Source organism: Gossypium hirsutum, chromosome A04 (assembly GCF_007990345.1).
Source record: "Gossypium hirsutum isolate 1008001.06 chromosome A04, Gossypium_hirsutum_v2.1, whole genome shotgun sequence".
Taxonomy (NCBI): Eukaryota; Viridiplantae; Streptophyta; class Magnoliopsida; order Malvales; family Malvaceae; genus Gossypium; species Gossypium hirsutum.
Window position 1 is genome coordinate 81,034,267 of NC_053427.1, and position 16,165 is coordinate 81,050,431.

The 16,165-nt window shown below is 31.2% G+C and overlaps 1 protein-coding gene and 1 non-coding gene across 2 annotated transcripts; one reads left to right on the forward strand and one right to left on the reverse strand.

Moving 5' to 3' along the window:
- Positions 1 to 8,872: 8,872 nt before the first annotated feature.
- LOC121228511 (small nucleolar RNA R71) lies at positions 8,873 to 8,979 on the reverse strand. Its single transcript, XR_005926087.1, has one exon. It is a non-coding gene; the product is annotated as a small nucleolar RNA R71 (small nucleolar RNA).
- Positions 8,980 to 11,450: 2,471 nt separating this feature from the next.
- Positions 11,451 to 14,579, forward strand: LOC121228201 (ethylene-responsive transcription factor ERF113). Its single transcript, XM_041111480.1, has 2 exons — positions 11,451 to 11,937; positions 13,784 to 14,579. The coding sequence occupies exons 1-2, from the start codon at positions 11,496 to 11,498 to the stop codon at positions 14,320 to 14,322; spliced, it is 981 nt and encodes a 326-aa protein (XP_040967414.1). The 5' UTR covers positions 11,451 to 11,495; the 3' UTR covers positions 14,323 to 14,579.
- The last annotated feature ends 1,586 nt before the right edge of the window (positions 14,580 to 16,165 follow it).

A 16,165-nucleotide genomic window follows, 5' to 3' on the forward strand; every position in this document is an offset into this window, starting at 1 on the left:
TATGCCTTTTTTTGTTATTATTTAAGTTGGGGTTGGTTAGTTAATTTCATTCCCTTTAGTCATGGTAACTTTAGTAATTGCTTGAGAAACTTTCATATATGTATGTGTGCACTTTAGTCATGGTAACTTTAGTAATATTTTTGTGGCATTATTTTGTGTAGATGGATCGTAATCAAGATCAAAATGTAATTGTCGGAGTCGTGGCTTCAGTTTTAGCTTTTGGGGCTCTCTGGATTAAAAAATTAAAAATTAGAAAGGAAGTTGCTTCTCACCCTCGTGTGAATAGAGATTATGAAAGAGAAAATTATATTAATAGTATTTTATATAGTGGTGACTAGCATTGTATTGATGTGATAAGGATGAGACCAATAACCTTTTTTAATTTGTGTGATATTCTTAGTAGGAATAATTTGTTACAGTCAACTAAATCGGTGAATATTAGGGAGCAAGTAGTTATATTTTTACATATAACTGGTCATAATGTAAGGTTTCGAGTGATTGGATCTAGATATTATAGATCAATCGGGACAATTCACCATTACTTTAGGGTTGTATTGATAGCTATTTTGAAATTGTATAAGCTAGTTATTAGATTACCTGATGAGTCAACTCCTAGTGAAATCAGAAACAATCCAAGGTTTTATCCTTATTTTAAAGATTGTATTGAAGCATTAGATGGAACTCATGTTCGTGCATCTGTTCCACTTAGCATTCAAGGAAGATTTCGTAGTCGTAAAGGGGGGACAACACAAAATGTATTGGTTGCCATTACATTTGATTTGAAATTCTCCTATGTTTTAGCTGGTTGGGAAGGTACTGCACATGATTCTCTTATTTTAAGTGATTCACTTTCACGCCCAAGAGAATTAAGAATTCCAGAAGGCAAGAATTATAAAACATTAAATACCAAATAGTTCTAGTAAGCTCATAATTTATTAGTAATAATTATGTTTTGTCAAATTGTAGGTAAATATTATCTTGCTGATGCTGGATATGGCATTCGAAATGGATATATTACCCCATATCGTGGTGTCTGATACCATTTAAAAGACTTTAGTGCTCAGGGGCCTGAAAATACAAAGGAACTCTTTAATCTTCATCATTTATCATTGCGAATCACTATTGAACGTGTTTTTGGGATTTTGAAGAAACGGTTTCGTGTATTAGATGCTGAACCATTTTGGAATCTTCAAACTCAAGTAGATATAGTTTTGGCTTGTTGTATCATTCATAATCATATAATGGGATTTGATCCTAGTAATTTACTTAACCAAGGATTATATGAGGAGCCTGAGTCTAATTTGATAATACCAGCTCTTACGGAGCGAGAAAAAAGAGAAGAAGCAAACAATGGTCCAGAAAAAAGAGAAATTGTACAAACTATGTGGACTGATTATATGGCTAGAAATATTAGATAGGTTTAGGGCTTAGGGTTATTGTTTCTATGTTATGTATGTTTTAGTATTAAAATTATTTTTTTTTGTTAATGTTGGTTGGATAATGATATTGAAATTTTAGTTTGTTGGATTTTGAAATTATTATGTCTTGAATTTGTTGCATATTGAATTTATTATGTTTTAAGCTTGTTGGATATTGAAATGATTGAAAATGACAATTATTAATGTAGAATGGGTAAGGGCAACAAAGAAGGGACCTCCAAGCAATTCAGGTGGACAAAACCGATGGAACATCTTTTTCTTGAAATTCTAGCAAAGGAGGCCCAGAAAGGAAATAAGCCTTCTAACTCTTTCAAAGCAGTTTCTATTAATCGAGTTGCCGAAGCTATTTTAGAATGATTTCAAGTTCAATGCGATGCGAAGCATGTGAAAAATCATTTGAGGACCATAAAAAACCAGTGGCAGATTATATGCACAATTCGAGGTAGAAGTGGTTTTGGATGGGATGATAACATGAAAATGATCACATATGATAGAGTGACATATGATGCAGCAACGATGGTAATATATGTATATATATGTTAAGTATATTTCAATTGCTTTTTTACTTGTTATTCTAATTGTGTATAATATCCAACAAGCACACAAGAAGTATGAACCATTTTTGAATAAAAGCATTGATCATTATGATGAAATGGCTTTGGTTGTTGGCAAAGATATCGCAACAGGGAGTTTTGCCAGAACATTTGCTGACATAGATTTTGACGATGATAACCAAGATTCAGTGCCTATAGACTGCGATAATAAAGAGATTGAAGAGGTAAGAACAAAAGTATCTTCATCTGGCACATCCAAATGTAAAAGAAAAAAATGCTCAAGAAAGTGTCGTTGATGAACAAATTAAATTTCTGGGAGAACAACTTGGCAAAATTGCTAATGCTTTGGAACAATTTACTGCGAATAAGACACCACATCTTTACGAAAAAGTGATGTCGATGGAGGTAGAAGGATTTGATGATGACTTCCTGTGTTCTGTATTTGATTATCTAGTGAGTCATGAATCCGAGGCCAAAGCTTTTTTAGTTAAAAGTAAGAAGTATAGAAAAACTTGGCTTCAAAAATTTTCTCAAGGTTGAAGATATTGATACATTTAATGTGTGTAATATTAGTTATGCACTTGGACAATGTTGTTGTTATTATGTGGTGTACTACTAATTATGTATTTGGATAATATTATTAATTTCTAGTATTAATTGTGGTTTGGAAGCTAATTTATAATTATTCAATCCTTGTTTTTTTATTTTTTATAACACAATTACAAATAATTTTTTTGACTTTGGTTGTTTTCAATTTATGACGGTTAATATTCTAGCTTAATAATTGAGTATTATTATATATTTAATTTGATTTATTTATTTATAAATAAATTATTGCAATATATGTAAAAACAATTTAAAATATAAATTAATTAATATATATAATTTATTAATATATTTAAAAACAGATTTTTCGAAAAATATTTTCAGGAAATATGCCAAACAACAGAAAATATTTTACACAGATTCATCCAAACACCAGAAAAGCAAATCATTTTCCAGAAATCATTTTCCGGAAAATATTGTACTAGCAAATAAACGGAGCCAAAATTTCTTCACAAAACTTTCACATAAGCATGCTAAACATAGACCTCACAAGAACGATATAATAATTATTTCTGTATCAGAATCTGTTAGGAAAAAAGGGAAAGCACGCAATTTGATTTGATCCTCAGTTACGCCTTAAGGTTTCATGCTAAGACAAACCATATGAAACTCTTTCAGATGTTTGTGAGGATTTTCGTTTTGCAACCCACAAAAAGTTGGCAATAACTGGATTAAACCTAACTTCAGTTCAAAATCAGTATCCATAGTAGGATACGCAATGCACAATGGTGGTTGTTCTACAGGAGCTTCGGCCAATTGCCGAATCGTTTGAGCCATGGTGGATGTGCTAGATTTAGGTTTTCGTTAACCTTAGTATTAGGCACTTCTTTTGGTGAATCGACTTCTACTTTTTCACTTTCAAGTGTTTGAGTAGGGTTTTCGTTAACTCTAGATTCAACTTCGTTCTCGAGTTCAATTTCTGGCGGTGGGTGACTCTGAGTCCTAACCACCCTTGACTGTTTTTTCCGTAACTTTGTCTCCTTGCGATTGGCTCTCACAGTCTTCTCTATCTCTGAACCAAATGCAAGAATACTTGGAGCAGATCTAGTAATAAGAAACAGAGAAACAAGATTACTACGTTTCCAGTCCCCGGCAATGACGCCAAAATTTGATACAGTCGTTGAAAACACCAAAAATATCTTATCCCTATAAAATAATAAAAATAATAATATAAGGAAAGTAGGGTCAAATCCTCAGGGACCGAATTTGCACAAGTTCCTGTTCCTCGAAATCCCGAACAAAGTCGTGCCAGAGAAAACCTGCGTACTTGGGAAAAAAATAAAAATAAAATCAGAATTTAAAGTTGGATTGAATTGAAATTATGAAAATTAAAATTAAAATTGTAATGAAAGACAAAGTTGAGAAAAGAGTTTTTATGGAGAGATTTCAGCCTCCTGTTGTCTCGATCCGCCTTGGGTTCTATCATCAACTTTTAGGTGATCCTTCTCGAACAGAATAAGCTAGTTATAGTGGAAGAGGATGCCTACGACCACCAGCTCCACTTAGATTTTTAGACTTACGATTTAGAGGAACCTGACTCTAGCCAACCATCGCTTTTGTGGGACCATCTTACACTAGATCATCACTTCTCAATGGCGAATGCCACGCCATTTTGTCTCTTGGGCTCAACAACCACTGGCGCAGTAAGCTAACGAATCGACTGTGCAACCTTCTTAAAACATACAAAGCGGCCGCCTTTGCACAAGTTGAAAAGATTACTTTTGAAGGGATATGGACGGAAGCGTCAGTCAATAGTCCGGAGAAGCGATGAATACTTGTTGAGAAGGTTAAGCGCAGATTCTAAACCTCATGAACCCTTTTTGGGGAATTTCGACAAGCTTTGGCTAGATAAATTTAGAGGTTCATACTTTTTGAGGAAAAAGAAATAAACGTAATGAAAATGAAATTTTTATTAAATAATATGAAAGGAAATAATGCTAAGCTTTTTGGGAGAAGAAATGTTTACAGAAAAGATGAGTTAAATTTGTATCACTCTATCCTCTATTTGTAGTACTAGAAAACTTAATCTATTTCTAATTAAATTCTAAAAGATAAATATAAATAAATATAGATAGTTAAAGATAAATGAAGGTAAAAGCTAAAATTAAATTTAAATAATAATCTTTAACAATTATCCTAATATAATTAAAAATTAAATAGAGTCTTGTGTTTATAAAATCTCTTCTTTGCACTTTTGCCCCCAAGTTCTTCCACTCTTTGCATTTTCGGCACTACCTCCTTCCTACTTCGCATGCTGGCCCATTTTATCTTTAAATTCACTCTTTTTGCCTCCAAATTTCTTTTTGCCTTCAATTTAGTCCCTACAAGACAAAAAAACCATAAATAACTCAAATTATTAGGATCATACTCAAAATAAATATGTAATTAATACATAAAAATATATCATTTTAGAGTATTATCATTAAGGTAATATTCTAACTTTTTAGGGTTAAACAAAGAGTGTTGTTAAATAAATTTAAGTTTTAAACGATTTTATTGAGATTTATTTAGATTTGATGTTTTTAAAGTAAGCTTGGATTCAAAAATGGAAAATCTCGTAATCTTGAGTAAACCCGAATTTTCAAAGTGATTTTTGATTCATTCTGACCTAATTTGAAGGTACTTCACTTCAATTTAATAATTTATAACTGAATTTTTAAGAAAAATATTTTTCCTTTTCACATGTTCTTGAAAGCTTGAATTTTTGAAAATTTTAGAACCACGGATTTAGATATAATTAATGGTTTAGATATGAAATTAAATGACATTTAATATGTTTGAAATCGAAATTGAGGATTAAAAACGAGAATTGAATATCTAAACTTTAATTTCTACAAAACTAACTAGTTTTCGGTAGTGAGAAAAGAGAGGCTTGAATTGTGTTTTCCTTTTTGTTTGGTTGTGTTCAATGTTGTTTTTGATAAGTTTGTAATGTTTTTGTTATGTGTGTAAAGTTTTGGATCAATCGGGAGCCACTACAAGTAAGTCTAAAGGCAAGGAAAAGCTTGTTTGAGCTTTCGGCTAGTAAGCAGAAGTGTGAATAGTGAGTGTTCAAAGTTGCTGCTAGTATGTGTGGTTCGTAGTGTCAGTTAGGAGCTTAGGAATATCCTAAACCCATATCCTAAGTTCTGAGTGTAAGCCTTTTTAATACTTTTTTGCGTTGTTGTGAAATTATGCTTAATGTATGTCGAGTTGTGGATTGTGAGGCTATTATGGCAAGTAATGTGGGTGATTACTTGTATATGACATGTGATAAACAAACTTTAATGCTCACATATGTATTCTGATATATAATGGCTCAATGAGTATTCTTGTGGCACTTAAAGTGAAATGAAATGTAAATCTGATAAGCATGCATTGTGTATGAGCTTGTGATGCTAATTAATGAATATGAACAGAGATTATGTGCATTAAAATAGTAATTACATATGTGTGATTTTTGATATTTTGGGCTTGTGATATCTTGAAATACTTGGATATAGTTGACATGCCATAGGATTGTGAGTACTCACCTTTGTGTTTTGTGATTTGGGCATTGAGGCCCCAGGACAGGTTGGAGAGATATTGAAATGTCAAGTTAAACTTCATTCATTGAGACATGTTGGTGTGTTGGAGAGTGTTTAGCTTTATGCTACACTTATGAGACATGTTAGACTCTTTGAGTCATCGGTGGGATGGAGAACCGTTTATCCAATGTGTGGTGATAGAGTCCACTTTTTACGTTTCATAATCTCAAGCTGCCAAATTATCATTTTTTGAATTATATATATATGATATATGTTGTGTGTAAATGCATGTGAGTATATAAGCTAAACTTGTGAGATAATGAAGTATGAATATGTTATTTTGACTTGATGAAAATATGGTTGAGAATGTGTCTTAGTATGCTCTTCCTTAACTTACGATGTTTTGTATACTTTGTGGTAATTTCAAACATTCACTGAGCTTATTTAAGCTCACACACTCCACATTAAAATCTTCCAAATAAGTAGCTTTTTCGGTGTGAGTGGAACGGCCAAGGAAGTGATCTAAGCAAGGCAATAACCATCAATTAAGTGGTTTTATAATTTTTTAGACACTTTGAATAAAGTCAATGTGGGTTAGAGTTATAGTTTTAGTTATTATCATTATTTTATTATTACTATTTTGGGATTGGACTTATGGAATGTTGATGTTGCTTTTGGACTTAGCTTATGAACATTTTGATGTTTGAGATTGAGATTGATCATGCATGTTAGGTATTCTCGATGAAAATGTATTGGTATGGCATGACAAATGGTTAAAGGATGTTAGTAGGTTCAGTTAAATTAGACATTAATTGTATGTTGAATAGGAATATGTTTTGAGCTTGAAAATCGTTTTAACTTATTAAATTTTAGTATTTTGGGTAAAAGTATCGATACTCGAGACCAAAATATTGCTACCTACTTGTTTAGTATGAATACTTTTGTTGTTTTTCAAAAATTTCAAAACTAGTCATTATTACGGATAAATCTATTTCTATTGTCGATTAAATGTTTAATTAGTCATGAACTCATCTTTAAATGTTAATTGCAGTAGTTTGTATGTGTATTAGTTTCAATAGTTGTTGTAGCATCCTGTTACTCGAGTCTAACAATTGGACAGGATGGGGTGTTACATATATGACACAAATAAGAAGATAGGAGCAAGCCGTTAGAGAATACTCAAGAAAAAAATTTGAAAAACTCCATTGAAGCCGACTTTGAAGCAGATTTCTATCAAGATTGAAGATTCGCAGTTGATTTCTTAGGAAGTTATCATGAGTTTTATTTATTTCTTCCGATTATACTATCTCTTGAGCGTTTTTATTTTCAAGCATGAACTAATTTTCTAAATGCCAAAAGGAGATGAATCCTATGATGGATTCTATCATTTGATTTTTATTTTACGCAATAAATCGTTAATTTCTTATTGTCCATTATCTATGCTTAGTTCTTATTTAATATTTCTAGATTATTGATCCATGTTCAATGTGTTCAAATCAGTGGTTAAATAGATCCTATTTAAGAGTATATCCTGAGTAATTGAGTAGTGTTGCATGCAATCTAAGAAATATGACTACATAAATCTACCAGATTAGAGTCAAATATAATAAGAGAATCCATAGTACGAGTTAATGTGATAATAGGGGTTTTAATTAGAAAGAAATTTCAATTAACCAACTTAGAGTCAATTGTTATTATGTTCAAAAGAGATATTAACATAATTTAGGGATTTCTACGGATCAAGATACTAAGTAAATAAATTGCATAATTTAGATTGATAGTTACAAATGAAATCTAGGCGGATTCTTTCCTAGGTATTGTTTTGCTTCTTGGTTGTTAAACGATTATTTTTCTGATTTGTTCTTTGATGTGCTTGTTAGCTAATTTAGTTTTAACCAATCACTTGATTTATTCAGTTAAATAATATAAAGACGACAATTACTAGTACTTGTAGTCCTCGCGGGAACGATATCTTTACTCACTATAGCTATACTATTAATTGATATGTACACTTGCCTTAGTAAAATTTTTAGTTAGTTTCATGACACATCAAGTTTTTCGAAACCTTGTCAGGGACTAGAATATTAGAAAAATTTTATTTCTATTAATTTATCCATTTTTTATTTTTATTTTAATATTTTTGTTTTTAATTTAATTGTTACATTCTAATTTTTCTTTTGTTTGATTATTAAAGGATCTTTTGGTTTAAGACTAGAGACAACCGGTTGGAACCATTAGTGTTTTATAGTGAAATTGAAAAAAATGCTCGTAGAAATAGGAGAGTAGTTAGAGAAGCAAGACAATGTTAATAGATTTTAATAAATGATCAAAAGAAAAAGGACATTCCTGTACAGATGGATAATAATCCTAGTAATCAACAATTTCCTGTATGCCCTACTCTTCGAACTATGTATGAATATGTTAAGCCCACTCTAATTGGGGTTGGATCGAGTATTGTTAGCTCAACTATTGCTGCAAACAATTTTGAGATTAAGTTGAAAACAATTCAGATGGTACAACAATATGTTCAGTTTGATGGGTTGAAAGATGAAGAGCCGGATGCCCATTTAGCTAACTTTCTAAATATATGCAACATATTTAGATCAATGACATTACTGATGATGCCATATACTTAAATTTGTTCCCATTCTCTTTGAGGAACTAGGCAAAACAGTGGTTAAATTCACTTCCACAGGGTTTCATCACCACTTAGGCTTAGATGACTGAAAATTTTATGTTGAAGTAATTTCCACCTACAAAAACAGCTAGGTTGAGGAATCTCATCTCTTCTTTTGCTTAATTTGAGCTTGAGACATTGTATGATGCATGGGAGAGATTTAAGGATATTTTGAGATGGTGTCCTTATCATAAATTACTTTTGTGGCTTCAAGTTCAAACTTTTTACAATGGTTTGAATCCTTTGACTAGGCAAATAATTAATGCAGCAACTGACGAAACATAGAATAATGAAACACCTGAAGCAACTCAAGAATTTATTAAGGAGATGACACTGAATAACTATCAATGATAAGGTATGAGAACAAAGCTTACTAAGGCAGTCGATGTTTTTAATATAGATGCAATTGCTATGTTGGCAACTCAAGTGAAAGTGTTAAGTAAAAAGATTGATGGTTTGAGTTGCAATAAACAGGTGAATCCGAAAATGCAATGTGATGCAACTGAAGCGGGGATTATCAATCCGAAATGTTTGCCCTTCAAGTCTAACATGGAGCATGAGCAAGTCGAATTTATGGATAATAATTCTAGACCTCAGAATAACTCTTACAACAACAATTATATTCTAGGATGAATAAAATCATTCGAATTTTTTTTGGGGTGGTTAAGAAAATAAAAGGTCACAACCCCCTCTGGGTTTCCAACCACCTTATCAATAAGAAAAGAAGTCGAGTTTGGAAGAGATGTTAACTAAATTTATTTCACTGTTAGAAACTAGATTCTAGAGCACTGAAATAGCTTTGAGGAAGTAGCAGGCATGTATTCAGGGTCTCGAGAATCAAATTAGTCTGCTTGTTAAATTGTTTTCAGAGAGAGAACAAGGCTGTTTACCTTGTAACACTGGAACCAACCCAAAAGAGCCATGTCCACGCAATCACTATACGAAGTGAAAAAGTGTTAGCGAAGCCTGAAAAAAAGTGGAATTTAGAAGCTGTTGAGAAAAAAGATGAGGTTGCGGAATGCAAGAAAAGCATAAGCCGGTAGTTGGAGAATACAAACTACCAATTCCATATCAGGCAAAGTTGAAGAAATACCGCATGAATGAACAATATGGTAAATTTCTTGAACTTTTGAAATAAAATTGGATATTAACTTACATTTTGTTGATGCCCTTTCGTAGATGCCAAAGTATACAAAATTGAATATTAACTTACCTAGTAAAAGGTATCGATATATTTTGATGGGTATCGATACTTGTTATAATTTTTGAAAGTTCATGAAAAACAGAATGCAAAATTGGTATCGATATAAAGTTTTGTTAACGATAAAATTTTAAACGTATCGACACTTATTGTTTATGTTCAATTTTTTCATTCAAAATAGAGAGCAGTTTTGATATCAATAAAAGATAAGGTACCAATAAAAATTGTACAAGTATCGATACATCTTGGAAAATATCAATACTACTTGTAGGGAACAGTTTTACAATTGATTTGAAACTGTATTAATTAAGTTCAAGAGTTTAAATTCATTTTCAAAATATTTTCTAAGATGTTTGGAAGGTTTGAAATATTATTTATGCTTTGAATTCTTTGTTCAAAAACAAAGTTTTATTTAAATATATTTTTGTTTTTTTTATATCAAAATAATTTATCAAATAAATTAGTTCAGTACTTTTCCGTACCCTCTACCTAAGCCCTGTTACAACATTGTAAAGATCTTTTGATTGGTGTGTCATCTCGTTCTATAATGGTGGAGATTTGATTTTCAAGCAAGCCTATGGTAATAACATTTCTTATTTAACTATTGAGTGCACATTATTTGGACCTTAAACACCTTAAGTGCTTTGAGTGACCTTCGTGAGGGTGTCAACTCTTGTTTACTTTGAATTTTAGGTAATTGTTGAGATAGGGGAGACGCCTATGTTTTATGCCTCAAAAAGCTTTGCTTGGATTGCTTGTGTTCTTTAGTGTCGTTTTCGTTTAAATTTCCAATGCATGATTATTTGAATATTCACATTTGATTTTCGTTTAAAAATCACGTTTTCTTGAGTATTCTCTTTAGTGTCATTTTTGAGTTGTTTTCCGTTGCTCAGTGCTCAATCCTGTGAAATCAACATGGCCTACCACACGCTCCATGTGGCTCATTTTGCTTGCTCTAACACTCTAATTTTCACTCACTTTATTCTCAAGTGCTCTATTAAGCATTAAAACGTAAATTTAAAGGATTAAGAGTATAAATTCACAATTAGCATCGGATAATCACCCAAAACACGTTAAGAATAAGGTTAAAATATGTTACTTTTAACACTTATCAATAAAAAATAAGAACAACATAAAATACTATATAAAATATTATTTTTAAAAAAAATATAAAAGAGTTATTGATATTTTTATTTATTTGAAAAAATAATTATTTTAAAATTATTTAAGGAAAAACTTTAAAACATTATCAAATAATGCTAAAAAAATCATAGGATAAAGCTCAATTTATTAAAATAAAGTTAAAAACCTAAAATTAATATTAAAAAATAAATTAAATTATCACGCATTAAAAAAACACAAAATTTTTTAATCGAATCGGAACAAATTTAATCCGTCGAGTAAAATATTTAAGGATGGTCCAAATCTAATTTTCCTCTTCTAATTTCATCACACTTCCCTCTCTCTCTCTCTCTATATATTATCCCAACTTACAACCCTATTTTCCTCCTCATGTTTCCTCCCACATCCCCCAATTATATATTTTATCCCAACAAACATCTTCCCAATCCCAAACTCGATCCGATCCATCCCCCATATCTCTCCCTTCATATTGATTACCCGTGGCACCTAGCTATCTACCAAAGTATTTTATGTATCTCCCAACTACTTAGCCTATACCACTCATTCAAAATCTTTGTGAAAAATAAGGTGGATCATCGAAGGCATGGGAAACGGCCACTCCCACCCGAAACATCGGCGGAGAAAAGACAAGGACCCGATGAGTTCGGAACAGCTTCTTGGCCTGAATCAGCTGATACGTCAGCCATCGTTACGGCTCTTACTCAAGTGATAGGCAGCGATGATCAGCAGCTCATTGGTTTCCCACAATCATCGGCGCCCTCCTCAGCACAGCCACACCCTGGCCCTCCTCAACTCGCAGTTCAAGATCAAGGTGCATATAATTTATTCTTATCTTTTTTTTACTATAACCAAAAAAAGTTATCTGTTTATTGAAATTTGATTGGTAATAAGGTTGCAAAGGCAAACAACTAGGGTTTGTTCCTTTTTAAGTTACGTGTTGATCTACCTTGTCTTGGTTTTACCTTTCCTTTTCAGTGTGTAATAAATGGCTCTTCAAGTGACTCAAAATGGAAATACTAAAAGTCTGTAACGTAGGGTTGGTCAAAGTTCAATGTATCTACGCCTAAACCTTAGCTACTTTCCTTAATGAAGTCTCTCTCTTCCTATCCTTTTGCCTCTATAAATAAATTAAAATTTTGCACTTTATTGTCAACTGTGTTTACACCTGACATTTTCATGCTTTCACAAAACAAATACATATATATTTATATATAGGAGTATTATGGTCATCATAATTCCAAGTGTCTTGATCGTATAGCAAGCTAGTTAGCTTGTTCTTACATGTACATATATATATTCTAGTGGATGAAGCTGTCTTTTTTTATTATCAACCTAACGTGCCGGGATCTATTACGTGGATTGGGATACATTCATTCCTTTTTTCATTTTCGTCCTTGACCAAGAAACTTTTCTTTTTTAAGTTTCTCAAACTTACATTCCTTGCTTTTAAATTGTGCCTAACATTGAAAATGATTACTAATGAGATGGACATTACTGCTATCTATTTTTTAGGCTTGAGTTGACATGTTTTAGCTTATAGAACTTGTTAAGTGGAAGAAGAAAAGTAGGGAAATAAAATACATTGAACCCTCATAATTGCATGCATCTTTTTCTTCCTTTTCCAATGCATTTGCCAAATGTATGGTGTTAAACCATCGTTCTTAAGTGCAATTTCACCTAACTATATATGAGAAGGGATCCACATGCTTTTAAATTTTAGTATTTTTACACATTTATATATATATATTGGAATTAGTATTTTAAATTTCAATTGTTGAATTTATCATGTAAATTTTTTAATCTATTCAATCTCATTGTATTGATTAAGATTATTGTCTTTATTTTGAAAGTTTTTTTTTATATGAAGAGCTAGTCATCTTTTATTTACTCAAAATTTGAGATACATGATCTACATGAGTCCAACATAAAGTATAATTGTTGAATTGTTCAAATATGACTAATACAAAATGTTATAGAAATATATATTGTAGTTTTATTCACTCACATAATTTTTATATGATTAATATTTTAATAATATAATTGTTGAATTCATCAATATAATTGATGCATGTTACTTTTTGAATTGATCTGATATTTCTATTATATTGATCCAAAATGATATCTTTGTTAATATATATTTAATGGTTGAAAGTTTTTTTATATAGAAAAAATATTTTTTTATCGATAACAGATTGATTTAAAATTTTACATGTTGAATTGTTTAAAACTATTAATTATAATAAAAATTATGAAATTGTTTAAAACTATTTTTTTTCGTAAGGCCTTCCTTAACTTTAATCCAACTACGCAATAAAAAGGAAATAAACTTTGGTAATCAATTTTGGACATAAAATTACTTTCATATAGATTATGCTATTAATTACACAAAACTACTTTCACTGATACTTCAGTTCAGTATTGGGTGTTATGAGTTTTTGCTTGTTACTTGATTTGTAACCTTATATTTGGCTTGGGAAGAAAAAAAAGAAAAAGCACAACCTAAGGCCTTCACCACTTCTTGCTTCCCTTTGTATCATGATTGCATGCAAAAACAGACAAACACGTTAATTTGCATATATAAAATACATAAAATGTTTATATCATAAAATTATATATATCATGTCATGTCCTAATGCATTGGCTTTACGCATGTGAAGAAAATACAAGAAAGAGACATTACAGAGGAGTGAGGCAAAGGCCATGGGGCAAATGGGCGGCTGAAATTCGTGACCCAAAGAAAGCAGCCCGAGTCTGGCTCGGCACGTTCGACACAGCTGAGGATGCAGCTCTTGCATATGATAAAGCAGCTCTCAAGTTCAAAGGTACCAAGGCCAAACTAAATTTTCCCGAACGAGCTCAATGGAATATGGAAGCGCCGAGTCCAGGAGATTCAAGCACCATGCGACCTGAACAAAACCCTACACCACTAGCCCCACCTTCATCATGGTCTCAGGATTCATATCCCCACTTGCTTCAATATGCACAACTCCTTTCGAGCAGTAACGATGCTGACATCTCCTATTATACTTCAAATCTCTTCAATGAACAGCAACCTTTATCTCCACAGTTTCCTTCGATGTCTGCATCATCACAGCACTACCAGCAAGACCTCACAAGATTTTCAACCGAGTACCAGAGCTCTGACTATCAGGGGCAATATGGAAAGGACTTTGATCCAAGTAACAGAAGCCAGTAAGAAAATATTAGTAGCCTTTTTCTTCAAGTTCTAACTCAAGAGAATTTGATAAATCTACTTTACTACAACTACACATTTGATTAGGCCGGGAAATAGGATAATACCGTAAGCACTCCCATTTCATACTTGCAACGCCCACTCTTTTATGTATTTTATAACTTTCCCATCACATGATCCCTATTGGACATGGCGATTAGGGGTTCTTCATTTTCTACCTTCAATGGAAAGTTGGATCACCAATCGAGCATGTTAGTTCAGTTGATGTTGTTTTGATCGAATTTGAATGACGTAAATAGGGTAAGAGGAGTTTGGTTTTAAATTCTATCACCATCATTAATTCTTCTCTTCCATTTTGCACAAATTCATCTGAAGCATAATAATTGCAACTATATATAATCTAAAATGAATTTTTTTAAAAAATAATTCGTGTTCTTTTTATTTATAGAAATAAACTTACAAGTTATAAATTGAATATGTATAAAATTTATTAACTTTAATTTAATAGCCATTAACACCTTCAGTAGGTAATCTTACATTCCCTTAATAATGTGATATTTTTAATAATTTCACTCCAATTTTAATGATTTTATTATTCATTTTACTTGAAGCATTATGAAATAATAATGAAAACTAAGGAATCTTTTATAGCAATTTCACCATCCTTATTTTATCATTTTGATTAAATTTTCCCATATATGACAACAAATAACATTTTTAATCACTTTGATTGAAAAAGAAGTGCTAGTTGCTTCAACCTTTATGCAGTAAACAATAAGCAAATCCTACCATGATATAATTTTATCTCCATAAACCAAATAATGGACTAAATGTATATGTCTATTTTCAAAAAATTCTTGGTCTCATATATATATATATATAAATGTCTATTTTCAAAACGGAAGAAGATTAGGAGGAGCACTACTTTCAACCAAAACTGGGGTCATGAGAAGACAAATATTAATATTCCGTGATTAGCATCAACGTCATGCATGAACTAAACTGTAAAATTCTTAGTTTTAGATTTTAACCCGTCTTTAAAAAATAGAAGAGAAAAAAGCTATACGGCTTTCTTTCGTAACTTTCCATGTGATTTTGCAACCTTGAATACTGAGTTTTAAACTCTTCCATGTCTAGTTTTTGTCCGATCTCTTGTTTGTTCCTCCTTAGTCCTTACCAGAGTGGGGCAACACGACACACGGTTCTCCAACATTTACCATTCCTGGCACTATCTTAAATTAGATGATGCTACTTAGTTATTTATTAATAATAAAATACTTTGTAGTAGTTTTAATTTTTTAATAAAATGACATCATTATCATAATAATCAAATGTGAGTTTTCTTATGTTGATTTTACTGTTTATGTTTGAAATTCATTATCGTCTTTCTCAGTAATATTCTTTCTAATATTTGAATCTATGTTTTTCTTTGAAAATATAATGTAACATTTGTGAATAAATATGAGTTGATATTGTATTATAATATACACTCTCTCCATTTTAGTTCTCTTATTAATTTTTGTCAGTCAAACAAACTTAATTTTTAAAATATTGTATTTGATCAAACTTTAAAATAAATATTTTGAGAAGTTTGAAATTCAAAGTATGCAAATTATACTTTCGAAAATTTTTGTTTTATAGTTTTATTAAAGCTAATAGTCAATGTTCATGATCCGAAAAGCCATATGAAGGAATATTACATTTATGACAGTGAAAGAAAATTTTATTTTAAAATTAAATATAAATAGAATGGTAATAAAGTAATAATTTTAATTTTTTATTTAAAGAAGATATAAAAATATAAAGTAATAATATTAATTATAGTTTAAAAGAAGGACGTTTTATT

Excerpts from the sequence above, each read along its gene's own strand:
- LOC121228201 (XM_041111480.1), top strand. The coding sequence starts at position 11,496 with ATGTTTCCTCCCACATCCCCCAATTATATATTTTATCCCAACAAACAT. Across the intron at positions 11,938-13,783 it reads ACTCGCAGTTCAAGATCAAG|AAAATACAAGAAAGAGACAT; the intron begins GTGCATATAATT and ends ACGCATGTGAAG.